This window comes from Misgurnus anguillicaudatus, chromosome 25, assembly GCF_027580225.2.
Source record: "Misgurnus anguillicaudatus chromosome 25, ASM2758022v2, whole genome shotgun sequence".
Classification (NCBI taxonomy): domain Eukaryota; kingdom Metazoa; phylum Chordata; class Actinopteri; order Cypriniformes; family Cobitidae; genus Misgurnus; species Misgurnus anguillicaudatus.
In genome coordinates this window covers 2,117,722-2,144,788 of record NC_073361.2, presented here as the reverse complement: position 1 = coordinate 2,144,788, position 27,067 = coordinate 2,117,722, and the positions used below count along the sequence as shown (strand labels likewise).

General features: G+C 36.0%; 1 protein-coding gene across 1 annotated transcript; it reads left to right on the top strand.

Moving 5' to 3' along the window:
• The first annotated feature begins 2,627 nt into the window (after positions 1 to 2,627).
• slc35b3 (solute carrier family 35 member B3) lies at positions 2,628 to 11,996 on the top strand. The gene is made up of 10 exons (XM_073863706.1): positions 2,628 to 3,129; positions 3,537 to 3,764; positions 5,560 to 5,681; positions 7,052 to 7,206; positions 8,235 to 8,342; positions 9,188 to 9,285; positions 9,363 to 9,455; positions 10,706 to 10,820; positions 10,909 to 10,975; positions 11,349 to 11,996. Exons 2-10 carry the CDS (start codon positions 3,552 to 3,554, stop codon positions 11,497 to 11,499), a joined length of 1,122 nt encoding a protein of 373 aa, XP_073719807.1. The 5' UTR covers positions 2,628 to 3,129; positions 3,537 to 3,551; the 3' UTR covers positions 11,500 to 11,996.
• The last annotated feature ends 15,071 nt before the right edge of the window (positions 11,997 to 27,067 follow it).

Sequence of the window (27,067 nt, the reverse complement as noted above, 5' to 3'; positions counted from 1 at the left end):
GGTAAAAGTAACCATGTTTTTTATGTATTGATTAGGCTACTCTCAGGAAAACCATCAGCAAATCAATCAGCAAAAAATTGTTTTACTACAGTATAACCAGGTGTAACTATGGTTTATTGAAAACCATGGTTGTCAAAACCATGTTTAACCCTGTAAAACCCTTGGTTGTAATATTACAACATCAGTTTAAAATCTAATAAAGTATACCTGTACATGTTTTTTTTTTCTTTTTAAAAACACATTTCCACAACTTAAAAAGTCTGAATGTTTAACCCTGCAATGATTTTGAATGGTAGACTTTGTAAATAGGTCTGTTGTCCTGGCCGCGAACTTACAAAACCTGCAAACCTGCCTTGAGGAACATGACCTTTTTTACTGGACTAAATAAATCAACAATAACGTAAGTAAAATGCCTAAAATAATTTTTTTCTGTGATTAGTTACGTGTCTAGAATGATCATGCAGATTTTAAGATATAGCTGAATGTTTTGATTATATTAGGTTTTGAGCTTGTTATGTCAATGTTGTAATATTACAACGTTGGGTCTGAAGGGTAATAAAATGTACCTGTGCACCTTGCACATTACATGAATTTTCTGTACTTCTAAACTGTTAAAAATTTACTTTTAAATCATTTTTTGTAGCAACAAAATATAATATTAATGTTAAATATATTTTGATCCTTTTTTATGATTTAATCTAAGTTTTGGGATTATTAAGTACATTTATAGGAAATTAATAATTTATTTGAGAATTTGAGAAATTTATGTGGCAATATTTGAAACTTTCTGTATCTTATTGTATATAAAATATTCTTAGCTGGTCCTGTTTTCTTGTCTGGGCTTTGTTGCTCAAATATCTGTTTGCTGCATGAGGGTCAGGTGATATTGTTCTGGAATCGGGGATGGGGGTATGTATAGGTGATATTAGCATTATAAATAGAGGACAATAAGCTTGCCAGATAGTATTGTGTGAATTCTGTGGAATGGGTGAATCCTTTGAAATGTATAAATGTGTTTGGAATTGATCTGCATCAAAATTGATAAGCAGGTAAATAATCTGTGTGTTTTTATTTCAGAATGCTACTAGCCAGAACTGTTTTATCTACAATGTGTATGATGTCATTTATATCATCTAAATTTGAAAAAAGTGACTTTGAGATGGGACTCTGATATAACTGATGAGGAGGAATGTGGTGATGCCTCTCAACTATAAAAAAGAAATTAAAAACTTTGTCTGCCCATATGATCACTGTAAAAAAATCCATAGAAATTGCAGCTGGGTTGCCGGTAACTTACCGTAGATTTAAATTTATGTTATTTAATGGCAACATTTTGTTCAAAGTTAAATGAACATTTAACATTTACAAGTCTTTGTCTTTACAGAGTAAAACTAAAAAAACAGCATCAAGCTAAACATTCTGGGAAACAAAATCTAAAGCAAAAAAAAAAACGTCAAACAAAGGTTGATGATGATTTCTGGTTCCCAGAATGCTTTGCATGAGGCTGTTATTGTATAGTTTTATTCTGTAAAGATAAAGACTTGTTAATATTTAAAATTTATTCAACTTTGAACAAACTCTTGCCAGTAAATAACATAAATTTAAATCTATGGAAAATTACCGTCAACCCAGCTGCAATAACATTGTAATTTCTACAGAATTTTTTACAGTGATGATAAAGTGGACATGACGTGAACAAAACCAAGCCATTCATGAACACAGACCTTGCCCCATGGCAGGTATTACTGTCTGAAAAAGGATTTTATCAGTCTCAAGACTGATATTTCTGTTATTGGCATCACTAATGATGCCATCTCCTTTCATATACCACTGGAGTACCTCAGAAGGTCTGTGTCAAGGCATGATCACGGCTCTGACAGATTTCCAAAAGAGAGGAGTTTTCATAAACAACAAAATAGGATTACTATCATTAAACATGTCTGTAAACACAGTTAAGCACAGTAAATACCAGTTTTCTTTTAGTTTATCTGGTTTTGTAAATACAAAATGCATATTTTTACAATAAATTATTTTTCATAAAAATATGTTTTTGTCTGGTTATTATGTGTTGTGTGATTAGGTTTATGGATTTATAGGATACTATTATTGGGGTACATAAGAAGTACACCCTGCAGAGTAACTCTTAGATGTTATTAACATTTGTTCAGACAGTGAGTGAAATCACAGCAATTCTGCTACCCCAAAGGCCCAATGCTGTAATATTACAACATTTCCATAAAAACTTAACAAAATGTCAAAAATGTAAAAACCAATTGATTTTTGCATTAGAGGACTCCTACAACAACATAGGCTATGGATAAATATTTTTTTCAAAGTTTTTTTTCTATATTTGGGTCTTACATGGGTATTTTGTGGTAACCATGATTTTACTACAGTAACCATGATTTTTTTACCTGTAGTAAAATCATGGTTAATTTTCGTAAGGGGATGATTTTATGTAAAAAAAAAAACAGTAAATAAAAGACTTTAGCTAGGTTTTCACAGACAGAGTCTTTGTTAATACAACACATAGAAACGTTTTAAAATATTTTTCTATATTTTGCCTTCATATTTACAACTTGTCTTTACCAGTTAACGTTGTTAAAATACTTTCTCCCGACAGTGACACGTGTTTGCGTGTTCCGTGACGCGTGTGAGGTTAGAGTTCACCGGAAGCTGTTGGCTGCTGCCGGGAGACAGAACGCCAAAAATCTTTAACATTACCGTGTAGTTTACACGAGATACGTGTTGTTATGGATGAAGACAATTCTTTTTTCACTGTCCGGCTGAAATGGTGAAGGAGATGTGTGTGTTACCTTGAAACAAGCGCGTAAAACTCGTTTTTAATCCCGGAAGTGGAACAGAGCAGCAGGTGTTAGCATAGCCGCTAACACATCTTCTTGATTTTAAATAACATATGATTGTATGTTAAATCACTAATATTAAACTCGTTCAGATGATTAAAGTCGTAAGTTTGGATTGGCATAGGTGTCAGTCATGAGGAGCATCGTTTAGAGGGCTTATATGATGTGAGATTACAGTCAGGCTGCTGACAGATTCTGATGCCTTTCATCTGATCGATGTGATTCTTCTGAGGATCGATCACTAATCCTCTCTGCTTTCGTTCGGGTAAGATCCTATTCTCTTAGTTTGTCTCTTATCTGTATGCCTGATGTACAGGCAATATCCAAAAGTACCTTCGTTTTTATGTAGATCAGATGTCATTTGAATGAAATGTAGCTAGTATTTCATTACCATTGTATTAATTGTCATCATTTAATTATGTTGAAACATCTGTACTTTTTGTATGGAGATTTGGGTAGCGCTTTATTTTACAGTCATGCTGCACATGTACATACTGCAATCAGAAATAAAGATACAAAAGCTGTCACTGGGATGGTTTTGTTACCCTTTAAAAAAGGTCCCAAATATGTACCATTTACTGTAGGTACAGATATGTAATATGAGTGTACTTTTTAAAAGTGTACCATGATGCATTTTTGTTACAGATATGTATGATATATTGTAATTCTCAGGAGTCTGCAGACATCATGAGTGGTAAATATGGACTGGTGAATTACAGCTCAAGGAAGCACATCTCTATCACTGTACCGTCATCTACAGAGGTGATGTCACCGCATATCAAATCGGTAGAAGAACTCCGAGTCCTGGGCATTAACCTGAGCAACTTCAACACACCCACGCAGTTCTTCATCTGTGTGGCCGGTGTCTTCTTCTTTTACCTTGTTTATGGCTACCTGCAGGTGACAGTATGATTTACATCTACATTTTTGCATTGGCAGACATCGAAATCCAAAGCCACTTAGTTCCAGTGCATTCAAGATATACATGTTGTCATTATGTGTTCAGCCGATTGAACTCTTCCAGCTGATCTACAGGAACATTATTTTGGTCAATGTGTTTGTTAGAGGTCGACCGATATGGGTTTTTTGATGGCCGATGCCGATATGAAGCAAGCAATGTGGTCGATTGGCCGATATAACGCCGATATAAGAAATGAAATTAAAGTAAATAAAAAGCATACCAACAATTAATGAAAGTAAATTAACATTTATTAAGCATAATATGTATAAACAATTAGTGCAATTTATGTGTTTAACTTAAACATACAGAAATTAAAGATTTATAAAAACAATTATGCAAAAAATATAATAGTACTTTACTTAGTAAGAGGTTGTTTTTACTTTCCTAAAGTTAAACATATATTACTAAACAAAAAAGATTGGTAACACTTTACAATATAAGGTTCATTAGTTAACTACATTGGTTAACATTAACTAATAATGAACTGCACTTATACAGCATTTATTAATATTTTTAATGTTGATTTCAGCCATTACCAATACTTTATTAAAATCTTGTTAACATTAATTAATGCACTGGGAACTAACATGAACAAACAATGCTTTATTTCTATTAACTAACATTAACAAAGATTAATAAATACTGTAACAAATGTATTGCTCATGGTTTGTTCATGTTAGTTAATACATTAACTAATGTTAACTAATGAACCTTATTGTAAAGTGTTACCAAAAGATTTATCTCTGTTTTTCTGTTTTGTCTTTGTAAAAACAACACAACATAATGCACAGCCTACGTTATAACAGTATTTGCTTATTTAGCGACATGTAGCTTAGCATCAAAACAAAACAAACTTAAACATGACATGTACAATCCGGTGCACACATTAGGTTATCATGCACAGTTAAATGCGGTGGATAATGAAGAAAAATATATAGAAATGCAAACATATTAGCAAGTTATGTACTTACCATAAACGTGCGTCTCGTCCTCCTAACACACACCTACATGCACGCCCAGCTTTCATGCTGGGCTTCGGTGGCGCTGGTTATTGCGGAGGGAAACAGCGTCTTTTTTATAAGTTACCGACAACAACGCGCATATCTGAGGAAGAGCCGGTCGCGGAATTTGTCTCTGTTTGGTAGGTAAAAAAATTTCAGCATGTTTTAAATCTATTTGTGTCCCAAGTTGTTTGTTACCACCGAGCTGCGGAGATGACAGCTCACGGAACATTTTAAGTGAGACTTTGCTGCATTTATACACAACACAACATCATTTTTATAAGGAAATGATGGTTGGTTATTTCACTGTGGCAGACTAGCTATGTATTTGACGTCGGCCGGCGCAGCAAGAGCCGGTCGGCGTGAGGCACGGGGATCTGCGGGAGTGTTTTGAAAGCATATGAAGCAGATTGCTCTCGCAGTGCATTGACGTCATGCACCAACCGGCGCTGTGGGGTCGAGTCAGTGTATTCGTCTTCCTAAGGAACAAAATGCTAATGCGCTAACGTGACCAAAGCGGAGAATTTATCGGCCAAATGGAAAGATTTATCGGCCGATGCCGATAATAAGAAATGTCCAAATATCGGCCGATTTATCGGCCTCGGCGATATATCGGTCGACCCCTAGTGTTTGTTATGTTTGTGTGTGTTACTGTACATGACCTATATTATAATGGGTGAATTTAACTAACTGTTCTATATGTTTTGTGAAATGCTGTCTGCTGTGTTTTCAGGAGCTCATATTCTCAGTGGAGGGCTTTAAACCATTTGGCTGGTATTTGACTTTAGTGCAGTTTGGTTTTTACTCCTTGTTCGGTTTAGTGGAGTTACAGCTTACTCAGGATAAAAGAAGGAGGTGGGTCATGCCTCTATCAATGGCATTTAATTTTTAAAGCAAACAGTTTTTATATTGCTGGATTGTTTTCTGATTTCAAAATTAGACCTATAATCTACAATACCTGTAACTTCAATATGTATTTGCTTTGCACAAAGACTTTTTTATACTGCTCTAACAAGCACCAACTTTGTTCTTAACTTTAACTGGATCAGTTTTAACTCATTTTAAACTACATATGTTTAACACGTGTCGGTTCATGGAGTAATTTATGATTTATGGTATGATGATTTATCCATTTCTCACAAATATTATTTCTTTCCTCCCACAGTCCAAAGACATGCAGGTTAGGTGAATTGGAGATGCCAAATTGTCCTGTAACTTGTGTGTATAATAACTGGTTTTCAGCATGAATATACCTATAGATGATTAAATGGTGTTAAGAAATAATCAAATAAACATGCTTTCTAACATTTCGTAATCTGACTTGATCAGGAACCATTTCCATAAAGTATTAACTGCATTACAGAGATTAACTGTGTTTTAATCACACATATAATGCTTAACAAATGTATTAGACCACAACCCAATGTAAGGTTTGTCTCACAGCAGCCCTAAACTAACAGTATTGGTGATTACCAAGTTTCTGTAATAGTCAATCCAGCATTATGTGTAAGATCTTAAACCCAATTTATACTTCCGCGGGTCCAAATAGCTGATGGTAAAAACAGATGGACCCAGTTGAGGAGATATATTTACAATATACAACAAAAGTTGCAGCTTGAGTTGAGATACTTTAACATGGCTTTGCCTACTAGCGATCTGCATGTATAGTTGCATGTCAACACAAACAACAACGCAGAAGTAAAAACTAGAGGTTACGGCATAGCTCAGACGCAATTAAAAATCATGCTTTAATCACAATAAGTGTTTTTGATGTTAAAATACAATTATTGTTTTTATTTATAAATATTTATGAACTTCAGCTGCAGAAATTTTGATTTTGTCAAATTGCAGTTATTTACTTGCAGTACTTATTAGAAAAATACTTGTAATGGTTGAATGTTATGCTGAATTATTTCTGACTTCTGAGAGAAGTTAAATGTGCCGGCCTAAATTTGGATATAAGGTCCACATTAAAGCACTTTACTAAGCTGGATGGTCTTTGAGGCAAATAGACAGGTGCTCTAATGATTTTGTTAAGTGTCTCTCACATCAGGAAGCATCAATCAGCGCTCCTTTTTATATGCAAATAATGACACAATGAGAGGCAAAGTTTGTTGATGTTGGTTGGGGCAGTGTGAACTTGGTGTAATATAAACATGTTACAGTGTATTCTGAAAACCGCCAAACTAAGCAAACATATTTTAATGCAACCATTTGTTTTTCAGGATACCATGCAAAACTTACATGATCATCGCATTTTTAACAGTTGGGACCATGGGCCTTTCCAACACTTCTCTGGGTTACTTGAACTATCCAACACAAGTTATCTTTAAGTGCTGCAAACTCATTCCTGTCATGATCGGTGGAGTTTTTATACAAGGTAAATGGCATCATATGTCTGATATAGATTGGCAAGTTGTTACTTTGTAAAGAATCTTCACACAGCTTATTGTTTTAACACAGCAGTAATTAATGGCCATATCTGTCAAGCTACAAAGAGGATAACAGATAATTGCCTAAAATCATACATTATATATACAGTGTTTTTTTTTACAAGGACCATGAAGTACAGGGAATTATTTTCAGCCTAATTTCAGTATATTCCTTACACAAACACTGACCATTAGGAATTACTTTATAGAAATTACAAATGCCTTATTCAGCTATTATTGTGTAGTAAGTATAGACTAGTGTATGGAAAAACTGATTGGAAGTCAGATTTTTTTTCTTTTTGTGTTTGATGAAAGGGTATGGCTTTGGGACAGTAAATTATGACTTTTCATTTTTTAAAAGAATGTGTGACCTGTCATTTCAGCTTTAACATGAGGTCAGTGCTGTCAGGTTCCTTTTGTGCCAATTGTTTCCCTGGCTGCTGTTGTTGTGCAATCCTTCACTTGTCTTATGCAAGAACTGGATCGTTATTGTTATATCCTGAACAATAAAGAAAGAGAGCAGTCTGCATCTTCTGTGAGGATATATAGTTTTTTTCTCTGGCGACGTGAGCCTCGAGTCCCCTTAGGCTGCTGCGTAAGATCGCTAGGACGTTGGTTCAGGATGCGTGTAAGATGCCAGCCCATCAAAGCTGGACCAAATCAAAGCACAGCGCCACAACCTGCTGCATCACCTCTATCCCAACGGCAACTACCTGTTTGGAAACACTCTTTGCTATCATTCTTTTTTTTTTTGTACTTTGAATTTTTATATATTAACCTCAAGCTCTCTTTCTTCATTTGCTTCTGAATGATTTTCTTCTGAAAGTCCTTTGTAAAGCCAAACTGCAGCCAGAGCTCAAAAGACGGACGCAGTGCCCTCAGCCTATGCGTCTTCATGCACCTTTCGTGATGTGTTTGAGTTCATCTGTGTCAGAGTGTCTTTAGTTTCACAGTGCTTGTTGATGTTTTGTCTTAGGGAAGCGCTACAATGTTGCGGATGTGTCCGCTGCTCTCTGCATGAGTCTGGGTCTTATTTGGTTCACACTGGCAGACAGTAAAATCGCACCAAACTTCAATGTCACAGGTACATTTTCTGCTTCAGAAATTCATCATGAGCCTCTTTTCTAAAACTTTTTGGGTTAACTTGCTGTCTACGGTCTACATAGGCATTATTAGGCAACACAGTAGCTCAAATAAAATCTTGCTGATTTTAAAGACTCAATATCTACCCAAAGCAAACAGCAAACTTGACTCAAACTAGTTTACAAACTAATAATAGCATACTCTGATATGCATACACATATTAGGTGAAATAGTTATTTTGATACTTTTCAATATTGAATCTAGATCAGATTCAGTGTTTTTGTTGGTTGTGTTGCTTTGTGCAGAATTTCCGTTTCAGCAAGGATGGTAATATAAGGGTAACACTTTATTGTCCTCTATTTATGTTTGTGCTAGACATTTTAGGTAACAATACCTAAATATATTTTTACCAAACAGTAACGTTTAAAAACAAAAAGTGTTTAAATCATTTGTTTATTACGTAAATCCAGAGTAATGTAAGGGCTGTAAAATAAAACAAGACCAAAGTGACTTACCTGTGGAAACTTGTTAGGGCTACATGTCAGGCTTTCGGCTACAGTAAATGCTATTTATAGCACTATTTGGAAAAAAATGTTACACTGTGAAAATGGCGTCAGTGTTAATATTTTTTACTGTAAAAAAGCGGTAAATAAAAAATATTTTGACATTAAAAATCTGGAATATATAAATATTTTCCTGTGAATCCAGTGAATAGAAATATTTTGACAGTGAATGTAAATATTTTAATAGTAAAAATGCAGCGAATAGAAATATGTTGACACTATTCAGCATTGAATGTCAAAGTGTTAATAAAATGTATTTTTTGTTTGTTTGTGACTTCTGTAGGGGTTATTCTGATATCTATGGCCCTCTGTGCTGATGCTGCTATTGGAAATGTGCAAGAAAAAGCCATGAAACTTCACAGTGGATCCAACTCAGAGATGGTAGAGATGATTTAAAAATCTTCCTATCATTATGTGTGGATTGTGCTCTAAAGAACTTTAATTGTGTTGTCTTGTAGGTTTTGTACTCTTATTCAATTGGCTTTGTGTATATTCTGTTGGGTCTGCTGTGTGTGGGGGGACTTGGACCTGCCGTTTCTTTCTGCTCGCAGGTGGGTTTTAATACTTCATATACTGTCTATTACAAAACCACCAATTTGATTCAAATTTAGTACAGAGATCATTTTTTTATTTGTCACGTTTCAGATTTTTTAACTAAAGCACTCATATCTTAATTTTTGTTACTGTACGTTTAAGATCTAAATAAATGACTCCTGGTGTTCGCCCTTAGTAGTTTATTTACTGTGGTGTAGTTTAAACTGTCTTTCATCATAACAGGTGAATTTGCTGATAACAAACCTGTGTTTATGTTCATGTTGTTAGTTAATGCTAATTGCTGTAATGTTGTATATTTTTGTGTAAGACATTTTTGCAGCTTATTTTAGGTTATTAATTTAGGGCTGCACGATTAATCTGATAAAGATAACGATCTCGATTCAAACACCCACACAATCTCATTCCTCAATTTTAATTTAATTTTAATTTGTCTATTAAACCTTTGACAGAAATCAAAACGGAACATTGAAATATTTGTGGGTGCTGTTGCGGAGTCGGAGAGAGCCGTAATCATGTAAAGGGGTTTTTAAACAGTGCGTTGTGATGACAATTGTTTATTGGTTCACTTGTTTAAACAACGCATTTAAAGAGCGGATGAAGCTCGCATTCATTGTGCTTTACATATTTTTTCTAAGACATGCAAATGGTGCATTCATAATGGCCACGTGTGTCACGTCTGTCTGTCTGTCTGTCTGTCTACTGCAAATACAAATAGTTCACTTATTACTAAGGAAGCCTCTTTAAAATACTTATTTGACTATTGCTTTTTTAAAAGGAAAATAAAAACTACTCTCGACCAAAAGGATTGTGTATTTTTTCTTATTCTTCCATTTTAAAAATTGATCAGTCTTGAGCTAGATTATACCCGTCTAGGTGGGTCCTGGATTTAAATACTTTGTGAAACCCTAAATGTATAAGTTTCAAACCGCTCTTTCACAGTATCATCATTATTTCTTTCTGCATTATATAGAGTATTCAAAATATTTAAATGATCACAGAAGTCCTGGGTATAATTGTTTACATATAAACACCCTATGTTCAAGGGCAAACACTTTCTTTCATCCAGTAATAAAACACATTTATTATATATTTCAGAATTGTGCAGCCCTATATTAATTGTTTTCTGTTAATCCATTGTGGAGTATTCTGTAGAGAGAGTATAGTTAGTATATAGTTAATATAGTTATCTAATATTATATCTAATATTATATCATTCTAAATGTCTTTAATTCTTTCTCATTCTCAGCATCCAGTGACCACTTATGGCTACGCATTCCTCTTTTCTCTGACGGGATATTTTGGCATTTCATTTGTACTGGCCTTAATAAAGCTGTTTGGAGCACTTGTTGCCGTCACAGTGAAATAAAGACTCTACTGTATGTTTATTTTGGAAATAAATTCAACACAGCAGCATGTGTAGGTTAAACTATTGGTTTTGTTTTTCAGTGACTACGGGGAGAAAAGCTATGACCGTTGTACTGTCCTTTATGTTCTTTGCAAAACCTTTTACTTTTCAGTAAGTGGACCGCAGTCATTTTAAACATTAAAATAATGCTTCATTTACAGCACAAAATTAATTTTAATTGAATGAAACTTTGTATTCAGTGGACATAATTTAAGGTTTTAATTTTATTAAGTAATGCCCAGATTCTGAGAGTGTTATGCATGCAGTGATTTTCCAAACTCTTAATGCTTTGGTTATATTAGCAGAAAAAGTAAATGATATGTTTCTTTATAATATCATGTGCTTGTGACATGAGTTGTGAATGAATTGTGCACACACAGTTAGACTGCCTGTGACATTTATTAATCAGTTTCATTAAAGTAATTGTCTTTCTTATAAAAAAAACCCTTATAGTCGATAATGCTAAGCTTTGACTCTTTTACAGGTATGTCTGGGGAGGTCTGCTGGTGGTATTTGGAATATTTTTAAACATCTACAGTAAAAACAAAGACAAAATGAGACTTCCTTCATTAGCGGATATCAGAAAAAGATTACTTAGCGGACGGAAAGTGCGTCTGCTGTCTCAGGATGTTTAGGAGAGCTTTAAAGCTTTCATGATGGCCTTTTCTACATCCAACATCAGGTGATGTTTAGGTGCGGATAGGAACCCGATCGAGGGAAGATGGCCGCACACGTGGATGATGGGGACCTGTTTGAATCAATGGAAGTGTAACCTAGAGCCAAAAAGCAACGATTTGCACTGGACAGTGGTGGAAAGTGAAGGTGGTAGTGGTGATAACAGAGGACATTTCTTTTTAACTAATCCAGTCCGAATGAATGTTAGCCCAGCAGCGCCATTGACATTTTATATGAAGTCTTTTCACCTGCATGTGTCATAAAATAATGGCAATACGTAGCACGCAAGACAGGACTGTGGTGTTGTTATTTTTTTAAATCGCACAGAGATGACTGATTCTGTAAGTTTCAAGGGCTGACATTTGGATGTGGATGAACTTATCTGCTGCCATTTTTGCTAACTGTTGTTTGGTGAAAGGGTGACTGTTTTTATATTAAAAGCAAACTGGGAAGTTGATTCAGACAGTCTGGAGTGTTTTCATGAATAATGGTGCCTCTTATCCATTGGCTCCAGCATGGAGAGTTGAAAGACTGCCAAGCGCTTCCTCAGATGTGTCGCCCTGCGATCGCCCAGGGCCTGTTTGATTAGTAATCCTGGAATAAGATAGCACTAGAAAGAAAACAAACACTGTGCACAGGGCTTGGCTTTAGACCTAATTTGGATGAGCAGAGCGTCACGTTTGCGCGCGCGCCCGCCCTTGTGTTCGTGCCAAGCGTGTGACATTTTCAAAGCCTCGGGGAAATGATTATTGTTCAGTTGTTGCCACCCTCTCCCTTTAGAGATACTGGCAGTTAGAAAACACAGCGTTAACACGGATAACACAACAAATGATTGGCGGCTGTTTGACTGCTTCATATTTCTTGCATTTAAAGTCATGTGCACTGAAAGTCATGACCTGATACAGTATAATAACAGTGCAGAGATATCACAAAGCTAAAAATGCCACACAAAAGGAATTTTGATTGCAACCTAAAGATAAAGCTAATTTGGAGCTAACGTGTACTTTTAGGTATTAAAAATAAGTTTTTCATATTCCAGCTGAAAATGTGACAATAAGTAGGCCTAGGGCTGCATACAGTATGTTCGGTTCTGGACCACTATCATCCAGATGACAATCAGTTAATCACAATGTTGAGAATTCCATGACAGGCAGATGTTTGGGAGCAGGGTTCAAACTAAACTCAAAAAGCCACTTGTAGGCTAATTGTATGAAAAGTCCCCATGTGGTCCATAACTTAAAACTTCTCTTTGAGCATCATGGCATATGTAAAGGTTTAAGCTGTGACAGTAATTTACCCTGCCTTCTTTCTTTTGCATCTTGGACCAGATATATATATATATGACTAAAAGCATCCAAAATAAATATCCAAAATAAATTAAAACTCTATTATATACAGCCCAGTCTCACAAAATTTTGTTATATAGTCACGTAATTTTTTTATTATTTTTTCGTGATATCATGAATTTTTGCGTTTTTTTTCATGATCGTGTAACTAATTCTTGTTTTCGTGTGATTATCACGTATTGGTTACTCAACTGTTTTGTCCTATTTTCTTATCATTGTTGCTTCGGTTTAGGGTTAGATTTACATAAAATGACACCCAAACCCAACTCTAACCCTAACGCCAGGCGACATATAAAAAAATAAGAAAAAATAGTATAAACCAATGTATAAAGTGACATTCTAATGCAAAGCACTAATCCTAAACCGAAGTGACAATGGTTTAAAAATAGGAAAAAGTTGAGTAACAAATACGTGATACACGAAAACAGGAATTCGTTATATGATCACGAAAAAAACGCGGAAATTCGTGATAATATCATGAAAAAAATTATCAAAAAATTACATGACAATATCACGAAACCTCATGAGACTGGGTAGTTATATATTATCTTATCTAAAGCGCAGTCACCCTTTGCTTAGAAATTGTAAAACCATGTCATTTTATCAAGAAGCTTCTTAAAGTTTCCCCGTAGGATGATTTTTAAAGAAGTTGACATTTACTCTGGGCTCTTTTAGTGGTGGCTTTTCCTTCAACATTCTGTCTATGTCATCTATTTCAAATATTAATATTTTAAAATAACATTTTAGTTTTTTAATAACTACATTTTATTTGTTTGGCACAGCTATATTTTTGTCTACAAAAGTAATTTCAAGCATTTAACCCTACACCTTCAGATTAAATGATTTTTGAGATCATAATTAACATTTCAATTAAGTGTTTCTAAACTTTTGACTGGTAGTGTATATATGTAAATAAATGCTATATTTGGCGGTTTTAGAGACAGACCCGTTTCACACAATTCATATGAAATTAACAGGTTAGAGCAGGTGTGTCAAACATGCAGGCCGAACGTGGCTCACAAAGGTGTCCAATCCGGCCCACATGATGATTTATTATTAAAGGTGCTCTAAGCAAATTTTTCATACGGTAAACATCTCCAGGGTGTCCGCGGATCCTTAAAAAGTCTTAAAACGTCTTAAATTCCGTAGTATGAAAATAAGGCCTTAATAAGCATTAAAATGTCTTAAATCCGCGTATCAAAGGTCTTAAAATGTTGTCCAACCAACACCGCCAAGAAGATTGTAACTGTTTTATACATGTTCGTCTCGTGTCAGGAAAAACTGAATAGGTGGAATCTACTAAAGCACAAGTTTGCGGGGAGTTCGCTAAAGTGCGTTGACCGGGTATAATCAAATGGAGAAAAGTGTGAGTTTTAGCTATGGGGAAGTGCACATTTTATGAAAACTGGTTACTTAACCCTGATTTTGCTCCGTGGTAAAGACAAGTTAGCGTACGGGGTCCGTTGTTTATTTTGCAAGAAAGTTTTAAAACTCAGAACAATGGGCATCAAAGCTTTAGTGTCACACATGCAATGTAAGAAACATAAAGCCGCTGCAGAAACCTGTCGAAAACACCCGGCATTTCTCAGTTCTGTTGTGCCTACAGCAGAGTTGCCCTAAAGAGCACCACGGCATGTTAAACATCTGCATCAGCAGTTTTAAGCACCACGGCTTCTGCTCCATCAGACATCCGATCAACGTTTGGCTCCACTGCCAAGTCCAAAAACGAACGAAGCCTGTCTTCTTTTTTTCTTTTAATGCAGTTGGCATCTAGCTTATAGGAGCATTAGCGCCCCCTCTGCTCTGGAGGGTGGATCTGATAATAGGTCTACTACACTCTTTCCCTTACTCCTGGTCTCATCAATTTAATGATTTCTATTTTTGCTATAAAATATTTCACTGCCAATGTTTTGTCTCAAGATGCACACCAGTAATGTATTTTGTAAGTTATATTTAAAAAAAAAACTCCTTAAATGTCCTAATATAAATAAGACCTAGTCCAGGTTTAATCTGGGTAACCACACCTAATATTTTAACATTGTTGTTACATAAAACCATGTGTTTATTTTATGCACATTATACATTATTTGAACCAATTTTTATTGTCTCATCATTATTGTCATCGTAAATGCTTTGGCCCATTTAGCTCTATTTTTATTACCAAAAAATATCAGATTACTTGATCATCATCCTTACCAAAATAATTGTTAGTGAAACCCCTAGATTGGTTAAAACATTTTAAAATTATGTGATTTTAGTTAATTATAATGCTATTTTTCTTCATATATTTTATCATTGGGGATTTCTTAAAACTTAGTATGACTTTTTAGGTGAAAAACTTGTAATATCAGCAAAGTGTAAAAATCTTGTCTGATCTTATTCTTGTGAACCAATCTCGTTTCATCTTGTGGAGCAAGTGTCTTGTCACACCCCTAGAAAATACTGTTTTTTGTTAAAGATAAAAGGTTCTAAAAAACAAATGGATGCATTCACACTGGACTATAAAATTGGACTTCATTGTCGTGATATAGGTCTTAAATTTAATTCATTATGGTCTTAAAAAGGTCTTAAAAAGTCTTAAATTAGACTTGGTGAAACCTGCAGAAACCCTGATCTCACTATCTTCTAGCTGCCTGTCCTCTGAACAAAAACCGCTGTCTCTGTAGACAGCCCAGGATTTGCAAACTGCATCAAAAACAAAGTGGCCAAACCTACCACTGCGAAACATAACAAAGTGTTCCAGCTGATAAACGGCAAGAAGGATTTGGGAGTGGGGGTCATGACTCATTCAGGAGGAGTTAGCTACGCTCCGTTTTATTTGAAAACACTTCGAACGTCAACAAGAAGTGACATCACACAGATTAGCTTAGAGCGCCTTTAACAGGGGTGCAAACTTGTCACCTTTCTGCGAAATTCACTGTTTTTGATGGGTCATTATTTTGATTCGTCTAGATCCGATGAGTTTTGGAAAATGAGGGGTGAGGGGGGTCTGCGACAGCGTTGCAGTAAATTAAATTATGAAAATCATGTCCAGCTGTGGTAACAATGTCAAATCACTTGCCAGCTTGGCAGGTTGTGTTTTACAATTTATAGTTACCTTATTTGCTACCGAAGTTTAAGCAGTCTGTGAAGATTGAGCGCACATACTTAACTCGTAGTATTTTCTCATTCGAGGTTACGCGCCCATGTCACATAACTCGCATTGCTCTGCACATGATCAAAAAAGCTTAACATTTGCACATGTATTTATTAAGCACCGCAGTTTTAAATTAAATGATGTTAAGACGTTGAAACACAAACAACAGTGCTATATGCGCTTGCTGTTTCTGTTTGAGAGGAGCGTGTAAGCCGCGCATCCGCTTCTCAAGAGCTTGTGAGTTTTTTTGCCGCTGTGTATTAGCCCAATACATACATGCATCAAAATTCATGGCTTTTGCAAGTATCCTCATAAACACGACAATTTAGGTCTTAAGAGAAAGTAAACAGCTAAAAGAGAAAACACATGAGTAACAGTATATTAGATCTGGACTTTGGTCTTAAAGGGGAAGTTACCTAATTTTGCTCCTGTCTGTCACTCGTGATAATCAAACAGCATTGAGAGAAACTCTTTTTTTTTAACTAAATCACTTTTCTATTTGTTCATTATATATATATGCCTGCATCAGAACTTATTTTTATTATTTTACTTAATCTGCACTGTACAATGCACAAAACGCATTTTACTCAAAAGTGAAACATATAAAGATTCATTGAAAACTGAAAGAGTGATGTTATCTCTCAAAGGAGTGTTTCACATCAAACCTGTTGTAAATGCAGTCGGTTTATCACAGAAATAGAGCACTTATTGTGTGTGAAGGTCCTTTTGGATCATAGTCAGTCTAAAGGCCCCAGCTGACCGCAACAAACACATCCATTTATCTTATCAAGAGAAACACAAGCAGACTGAACAATGAAGCCTTAAAACCCATTTCAGGTGGGAGAGTTTCATTCATCAAATAATGTCTTTGACCCTACACACACACACACACACACACACACACACACACACACACAGATCACAAAAACATTACACACTATTTAACAGCTGATCGGATTCTGGTCCTTTTATACTGAAGCGTGACTAAAAACTATTTTGAGGATTTTAGTCAATATGTGTTTTAGTGCACTTCTAAATTAAGATGTCTTACTCTTTGAAACGCTATTGTTTATATCTGATCCGATATCAGGCCAATCAGATGCTCTCTAAAATGAAAATCCCTCCCACTAGTGCCATCTGCAACCGTTTGGCTTTTTAATGGGAAACACGTCAACAGAGAAAACAACTGCCTATCAAATGATTGAATATCTTGTAACAGGACACAATAATGACATATCTGTAAATGCATAAACAACAACAGAAGTCTGATTAACAACACAAACATTGTATATTAAACATGAATTGACCAAAAAATTATAATAAAATAATTTGCATATTATAATTTGCATTACTTTTAATAATAAATATAAGTATTAGCAAGGCACTGAATAATAGTATGATGTAATTTATGATTAATATATTACATCCATTCATATAGTCTTGCCACAGTATTGTCCCTGTCTTTCTCTGTGGCTCTCTTGCTTTCACATAAACTAAAGACGTCCACCCAGTTCTTATTAATGTATCGGGTCTACCTGGGTTCAATGACCTCTGCCCCTCCTCGGCTGGCCTCTCTTCATAAATAATGGGGGACGTCTGCAGCTCATCACCTCGGTAAATAGGCTGCAGTATAACTCCATATAACGGCTCCGGCCCCTCCAATTGCCCAGCAGGTCCCGCTGGCAGCCCATCCATTACCAAAGGGCCGTGGCTGTATCGTCCTTGGGCCGGACCGGGCCGGCCGGGTGACAGAGAGAGAAGCTATGAGCTTGTAAAAAAAGATAAAGAGGGAAATTGTGGGGGTGGTAGGGTGGAAATGGACTAAAGTAGGTCACAGGCCTGATTCAGAGCTGAAGGTAAATAGGGTACCAGCGGGGGGCGAGTGTGATGTCTACACACAGTTAAAGTACATCCAACCCGAGAGGCTGCTTGTATGACCCTGTGTCAAAAATCAGTCGAAATTTCGTCGTTTTAAGATTAATCCTAATGGACTAATCAACAAACGTGCTTGTTTCACCTAACATCAGTTTAAAAACCACCGGGAGCTTTTTTTTAATAAATAGCGCATGTTTTTTTTTAGTACATTTTAGGAATGGTCAGTAAATTTTGTGTAAGATGCATCTTCATTTAACACACAAAAAAGTATTTTACAGACAAGCCATTTAAGTATATTTTGTGTCACTTATTTTTATATTAAAGTGAAAAGCATATCTGTGTCATACCTGATATAAAATGTATCCTGCTAGTCTTTATATAAAGTGCATGATTTAAAATTAAATATTGTGTGGGTTTATTAAATACACATTTTAAGACAAACTGGTTTCCATCACAGCAAGTGTAAATATTCATCTCATGAATGTCTAAGCTGTGTAAACCACTTCTGCATGAACACGCACGCATATGTGTGTGTGTGTGTGTGTGCGTACTGTATGAGCGAGACAATATTCACATGATGTATCTTACAGATTTGCCGTGTCAGCAGCGGCGTTACAGAAATGATCGGCACACACTTCACTCGTGACAGACTGAAAGTGCTCGAGTCGAGAGAATATTCTGCGGCCTCTCACCGAGACGAATTCTTAATAATAAATATCACACTAATAATGAATGGACCAGTGGCTGCAGTTGTCTTCGGGGCATAATATCTAATTTCCTCTCTCTGTTTCATATCTCCACTCCTTCATGTCTGTACAGTCTGTCATTAAAGCAGTGCAGGTCTGTATCGCTCTTATTTATTTTTCAAATCAGTGTGTAAATCTAAGCCAGGCCCTTGTTACAGATGAGTTCCAATAAATTATGACAGGTCGACCGACAAATCCAGAATTTTAAACAGCGCTCGTAAGCCGTCTGACACTTTACCTAACATTTATCACCAAACTTCAATGACTAAATTAACCCTGATGCATATGAGATGATCTCAGCACGCTAAATTACAGACATATGATAGAGTTTAACTCTGTCTGTATCACAGCTTTCTAGATTTTAGTGCTAAGATATTTATTATTGATATTGATATATATCCTAAATGAAATAGAAATACATACAGATTTTTGAAATAACTTTAACATTTTATATGTAACTGATAAAAAGTTTTATGTAAAACACTGTGACATAACTTGCATATAATTTGTATAAATGTATTGTTGTGAAACACAAAAGCTGATCATTTAAAACTGCATGATCACGGGCTGATATAATTTAGTTTGGGAAAAAATTATAAATAAAGATTAGGATTTAAATCTCTTCCTCCTATAGTAAGTGAACATTTTGCAATTATGCTCAGGATTTTAAAACTTATATAATGATATAAGTGCACCTTTACAAAATTGTTATGATGATGTCCCTCTTTTCCATACAATAGTTCATTCTGACAGTATCTTTTTGAAGCCAACAAAACCCTGCTGAAAAAAACAGCATCAAACCAGCATGGACCAGCACGGGAATTATGCTGGTTTGATGCTGTTTAAGCTGGTGGTCGCCAGGATACCGGCACCAAAACACAACATATGCTGGTCTTGCTGGTTTTACCAGCATGGGATGCTGGTGCTAATGCTGGTTTGGTGCTGGATTAGCTGGTGTTCACTAGCAAACCAGCACCAAAACACAACATATGCTAGTCTTGCTGGTATGTTGTTTTTCAGCAGGGAAAAAATCATAAAAATACTATAAAAGTAGTCCATACTTGTGTGCTTTTTAGTCGTCATTTAGTACCTTTGTGTGACCTGTGATATTTGAATATTTATCAAAGTCTCCTTTTCTGTTTCAAATAACTGCATACTGGTTCAGAATGTAAATAATGACCATTGTGATGATTTTGATTCCATTTGATTGACATTTTCCATGTTTAAATGCTTAAATTGGGTCCCCGGTGCTTCAATCAACCTAAAAAAAGTGAAAAAGAAAAACCCAGTTTAGCTTTAACTTAGTTTAGATTCTCTGCAAGCATGTGAAAAAATAGGTCATTCAAATTTGACTCCCCTTGTGATGTCAGAAGGGGATAATACCGCCCCTTAATCTGCACTATCCAACCACGCCACTGCCATTTACAGCAAAGATCATTTCATTTGCATTTAAAAATACACACCCAAAAATGGCACATTTTTGCTCAGACCTACAAAGTGGCCATTTTAACATGCTGTAATATATTATCTATGAGGGGAATTTTGAGTAAAAACTTTCACATGCGTCCCATAGATTTTTTTACATTTTAAAAAAGTCCCTTGAAATGTCCCCTTTAAGAAATGAAGATTTAAATAAAACTAGAGAAAAATAACAGTTTGCAATACCATATCTAAGTGTCTACTCTTATATAGAGAGAATAAAGCACAAGCGAGTGAAAAAAATCGAATCTCAAGCCTTGTTGACTCTCACGAGCTCAGCTGCCGTCTTGCATTGTGTTATACCTGGCGGTGTGGAGTAAAGCGCTCTCCTGGGCAGATCATCAGGAGATCTGATACCTGAGCGCTGTACCCTCAACACCAACACAGAAGATGTTACTATCAGAGTCCATCACATCAGTGCTCACCTCTGTCCCGACGCGCATATGCCGTACGGCAGTGCCGGTGCTCGGTGTGGCAGCTTTGAGGCCGAGCCCATCAGACAGCAGGCAGGGAAAGATGCTCCAGCACATTAAGAACAGATACAACCGAGCAAGCACAGGGGAACGTGGAGATGTTTGTTGTTAAATAGGCAGAAGAAAAGATGGTAAACAAATGGGAACGTTTGCGCTGGTGTGCACAGAGTATTCTGCGAGCACAGATCTGTCATGACAGCGCGTGTAAACAATGTTGAGGCCTAGCGAGGCTAAGAGACACTTGAACGCAGTAACAAACCGAGCTGTCATTAGATATACATTTACATACTGGCAATCGATGAAGTGCTGCTTGCAAAAAGTGTTAGCTAAGCCAAAGATCAACATTCTCTCATCATATGCACTCCTTAAATCTGTGTCACCTTCTTTTTTCTTCTATGAAATATGCACTGCATTACAAGTCTTTGGAAGATTTTCAAGTTTTGTGTAACTTCCACTATAGATTTTGAGTTCAGTTTATGCATGCACATTGTTCAAATATGGTGCATCAGGTTTTTTTTAAAAGACGTGCAAGAATGGTGTTTGGTCATAGATGTCAAGCCTGGAGTCTTCAACAAATTCCATTTCCACTGGCTGGAATAAAAAATGTTATCCAATTTAATTGCAACAACTACAAAGCGTGCCATGTCTCTTGAATAGTCCTGTTGTTTCAGATCACAGTCAAATAAACAAATGTCATATGCATTTATAATTTATTACACACAATTTCAGATGTCTATATTGCTTTAAAGTTCAATGCGAGCGATATTTTCGAGGAAACCTCCTCTGTATAATATAGAGTCAGGGAATCGCTTTAATAAAAAATAACAAATAATCCGGTCGTCTTCGCTGGCGAACAGAAAGCAATTTAACGCATCAGTGGTGGTTGGCTATTAATTTGCGTAGAGATGGAAAGGGAAGTCTGGCAGCGGGGATTTGAGGGACAACACGGCTGCTTTATGTATCATTGCGACTGCAAACAAGCAATGTGCTCGCGTGGCCTTTTTTTAATTATAGAGCTATTTCTCCACAATGTAAATGCTAGCATGGGAGAGGTATATTATGGTGAATTAATAAAAGGTTTTGAGATAGGGGCCCATATGGCCTGTCCTTGGGGCATAGCATCAATAATGGCCGCCCTCAGGCGCAGCGCCTGCGACTGAATGTGAAATATGTGTATACAGTAATTGGTAACAAAGATTGTGACCACCCCCTCACCCCACCCCCGGCTTCCTCCTCAATACCTTTATCTGAAAGAGGAGCGTAGCATACCGACTTGATTTTTCCCACATTCTGTTTATAATTTCGATGAATAAACAAGACCAAAATTCAAATTCTCTAAGATTTTCTAGGTTTGCTTGAGAGAAACGAGCATGGGCAGACTTGCAGAGATTATTTAGGGCCGAAGAGACGGGACTCTTTCGTCTGTAATTCTTCTTTCCTTTGAGTTGTGCTTACAGTATAATTTTTGCAATATACTTTACAGTTATTTTTGATTGTGAGATAACGTTACAGTACAGTGAGGCTCCTTGGGGTTGTGGGGTGCACACACTTGATTTTCTTTCTCTCTCGCTCTCTCTCTCTCTCTCTCTTCTGGGGAAAAATCTGCCCTATAGACATTACGTCTGTGTTTTCCTGCAATTAATTAATGCATCCCCAGCTAGTTAGCGCTAGCACTTGTTCCAGAACGGCAATGGAAGGAGGGCAAAGGGCCACCGCGAGACTCGGCTGCATAGCTGCAGGCCTTAGCTTCCCAACCACTGTGCCTGGACTATTTTTACCAGAATCCTTTTAAGAAGAGAGAGTCTGATTTTATGTAAGAGGATTCTCCAGGGTTTCAATTAACTAGAGGTCACGATGCAGATCCACTGGAAAAAAAAGAAGAAAAACGATGAGTGTAACAGAAAGAGTGATTCTTTTAATTAATACGGCCTAATTAAACATTTGCATTTGCAAAATGCTTTCAGTTTTAAGATGCTACGTTTATATTCATTATTTACTTACAACAAACCTCTTTGCAACCTGATTTGTTGTACATTGTGGGTGCAAATGACCTCAAAGAAAGTCAGAGAAAGTTTGAATCATTGTGGCCTACCTGTAAGGCTGAATGGTTTTGCATTAGACATTAAGTGGTGATCCAGCTCAGCACCAAACCCATATTTCATGTAGTTTGGGGTCAAATATTTGAGGATCAATGACAAAAGCATGCCACAGAATATATATGTGTATATGGCATCTAATTTGGATGGTGTATAAGATGACAGATGAATTTGATTTGGACACACAGTCTTTGACAGATTTTGCATTGTATGTTGTGTGATATGATAGCATGTAGTTTGTAGCAATAGATAAATAAATACTAGCATTTCATTCTTTTTGCAGCAATGCTAAAAGAGAAGCACTGACCTTTAGTGTTCCAGTCCTCAGAAAAACCTTAAGAAACTACATTTTTTAACACATTCGTTGATATTTTTTAGACAGTAGAATATGCATTGAAATGCTGTTTGTACTCAAAAAGTAAAGCAATCATGACTTTGCATTTTGGATCTTTAACTATTTTTGTTTATTTAACTTAAAAATTCAAGGGCCATTAACTTAAAATTGTAAGTTCAAAATGCTGTGAGGCTCTTGCCCTGAAAATGTTGAATGATTTCATTTTCGTCAAAGAATAAAAACTGATGGCACATATAAACAGTTGTTAATACAATTTCTATTAAAAAATAAAAAGAGTTTTACACTTTTTGTAGCATTATTGATGTATTTTTGTTGTAAATGATAGCTTTTTGTTTTATTTGTCTACACTATAATGAAGATCCATGTGAACAGTGCAGTGTGTTGTGTGCTTCTGTGGAGAATTACGTTCATTTATGATTGACATAGAGTTAGTCCTGAATACTTTTCATTACACATAAAGTTAAATGAGAATTTAAGTTCAGTCTTCATGAACACAATTATGAACACTTAATTGTTTAAATGCACTGTACAAACTCCAAAGTTTGGTGAACTTAACCATTTAAGTTCAGTCTATGTGGCCCCCAAGTTAAGTGAACATAAATATATAAGTTTTTGGGAGACACATTACTTTATTGAATTGAGGGAACGAGTTTACACAATGAAATGAGTTCAGTCAACAGACCCTAATAAGTTGACTGAACTCATTTAATTTGGCTCTATTAGAAATCCCAGTTAAAGCCCAGGCCACTGAGCATGACAGCCAATAGAGCAAGGCTATTTGTCAGTCAATGAATGGACTGCTGGGAAATTTAAAAGCGATTAAGGAATGTTTGGTCAAAATGGTATGATGTGATGTGTGGCTTTCTTTGATGTCCAGTGAACATTAGTCTCATTGTAATTCTACCCACAGGGCAAATCTAATGCAGCACCCAATGCAGGTTTCAGACTTTTTCACTCAGTTTTATTAGTGGTTTGTGATAATGTGTTGCATTTTTCACTCTTAGCTCTCCTGTGTGTTTATGCTCATGTTTTGTGTGGTCTAACAGAGAGGAATTGGTCGTATGAAAGTTGTCTTTTATTGTTTGGGTTCTAATCAAGATTGAAAATGACATATGTATGTGTTTTTGAAGTTATAAACACTTACACAGGTATGCAGTTATAATTGACTTTATCTACATATTACCAACTTGTGGTTTTATTTTTACATATTTAACTACTGGTATCATAATAATCACCACAGGTGTTATTGCAGTAATCTACAAAAACAACAGAATGCATAAATGACACTACCCAACATACTGCTGTATTAAACAAACCCAAATCTGCTGTATCAGGTAAAGGAGGGGGTACATTGACCTCAAGTGATAGTTCACCTAAACTGAAAATGCTGTCATCTTTACTCACCCTTGTGCTAAGTAGTCTTCATTTTGTTTAATATAAAAGAAGACTTTTGATAAATGATGGTCACTGTACAGTTAATGACATTATTAAAAGTCAAAAAAGTAATTTTTTATAATAAACAGCTTTGTAATTGGGTTGGGAGTAAATCTCCCCACAAATACAGCAATACCAGTGTGTTTTAGTTTTCATTTAGATTGTACAGATAGGTATATTAGCCTATATAGACCCATACTAATACAAAATTACTCAACTTAAACTTAAATAATATTAGCAGTTTAAAAAAACGACACAAACAGTCTTTGACAATAGTATTGACCTCAGATCGAAACACAGCAAGTTAAGTAAGCCTAATGCCATACAGCAATGAATCTTAAAGGGGAGTACGGAGGAAACTGAAGGTTTGCAGTGACAGAACGACTCAGACTTTATATCACATGTAACCAAAATCGTGTATGATCATGTAACAACTCCTTTATTATTTTGGATGAGCAACCACATAAACACATCGTAAAGCATATCGTAAGCTACATTTAAAAACATCAAAATAGACCCGCCGCTAACTGTTATATTAAAAACACAATGTAGCCTACAAAAATATGCCGCCTGTTGTGCCGCATTGCCGTCAAGTGTTTCAACCAGACTGATCTCACAGAAAGTCGTGTTATAGTCACGCAAAATTGTATTAATTTATTTGTGTCCATTTGTGTATTTTTTCTTGCCTTGAGCACAAATGTCTTTTTTGTGACACTTGAACACGAATTTCTATAAATAGTTTCTCGTGTCCGTGGCACGACTTTCTTTTTCGTTTCATTTTATGTATTGTTTTCTTATAGTTTTTTTTCTATTTTCTTACCATTGTCGCTTGGGGTTAGAATCACTTTCTGTTAAATTTTTAGACATCCTAACCCAAACCACAACTCTAACCCCAACTCCAGGTGAGAATAGTTTTAAAAGCGAAAAAAAAGTATAAAACTAATACATAAAAGTACATCCTAACCCAAACCCCAAATCTAACCCCAACCCTAAGCGACAATGATTTAAAAATAGGAAAATAAGATACATAAAATGACACGAAAAAGAAAGTCGTGCCACGGACTCTGGAAACTATTTATTGAAATGTGTGCGAGTGTCACGAAAAAGACATTCGTGCTCAAGGCACGAATAAATTAATAACATTTTACATGACTGTAACACGACTTTCCGTGTGATCATGTTGGTTTTAACGATTGTGTGATACCAATAGTGTAGGGAAAACGTGACGTTTTCTACTATGTAATTACGTGCATGCGCAGAACAGATCGTGCAGATGGAACAGATCGTGTACCGACAGTCACCATGAGGAAACAAGCTTATAAATCAAACTAAATGATGTTTATTTGAAATTTTAAAACACTTAAGGTTTTATGAGGGTTAGGGGGAAAGGGATAGCATATATAATATGTACAGTAATTACGTCTATGGAAAGTCCCCATAAAACATGGAAACAAGTGTGTGTGTGTGTCATCGCTGTGTCGTGTGTGCTCTAAGCAGTGTGTGTGCGCGTGTATGCGTATGTGCGTGTGTGTTGTGGAGAAGTAGCTCTCACTAATTAGATGATCTCTATCCTCAGTGCCATAATCATGTGCATCTGGGTCCAGCAATTACTTAATATGATATATTAACATATTCCTAGCAGGCGCGTCAGAGGAGGCCGCTCGTAGGAGACAAATTATCCAAATTAATTTCTAATTTAAAATCCTCTGCCTTTTATTATAAGCTGTGGGCGCCCCTTCACATAAAAAATGAAAGAAGAGCAAAAGAGAGTTTGGGGAGGTTTTAATGATGTGGGCTGGTCTCTGCCCACAAACCAAATGAATAAACAGGAGGAAGAACAAGAGGATGAAGAGCTGTGGAACTGTGCACACATGGATGAGCGGTTTGGTGCTGTTCACCCGTGTGGTAAAAGGGAAAGGATGGGGAATGAATTATATGCTCAGGAACAAAAGGGCAGATAGTCACCAATTAAGACAGTGTACAGCGTATGACACACGTCCTGCTTGAAGGATAAAACAATCAAACGCCTGTGCAATGGGTCAATCTTAAAGGAAGTTTTACTTTAAAATGACTTTTTCAAGAGCCAGAGGCTATGAGAGTTCATTTACTATCATGCAGAGAATAAAGTTAAAGAGGTTAACGTTTGTTATCAGAAGTCAGGGTGATATCCATATAACACATTCATTATATGATGTAAAGAAATGAAAAAGCCTTAAATGACTTTTACGTTACATTTTTACTTTTTTTTACAGATAGGTCTGTTCTGTGTGCTAACCAAATAAGACATCAGTTTGACATACGTTGGCATCGGTGCCCTTTGCAATTGCAATGATTTTTGTTACTTTACTAAACCTGTTTGACCCCAATTAATTCCTGTTTATCCCATATAACTGAAATAACATAGTACTAGTAGTGTAAATATACTTGCTTATGCGCGCGCGTGTGTGTGTGTGTAGTATAATTCTTAGCTCTGTAATTAACAGTAAATCTGTAGATGAGATGTGCTTGTTAGCGCAGTTAGCTGGAGGTACAGAGTCATAATGAGATATAAACTGTAATGAGAAGTGTAGCTGCCATGGTACTGAAAC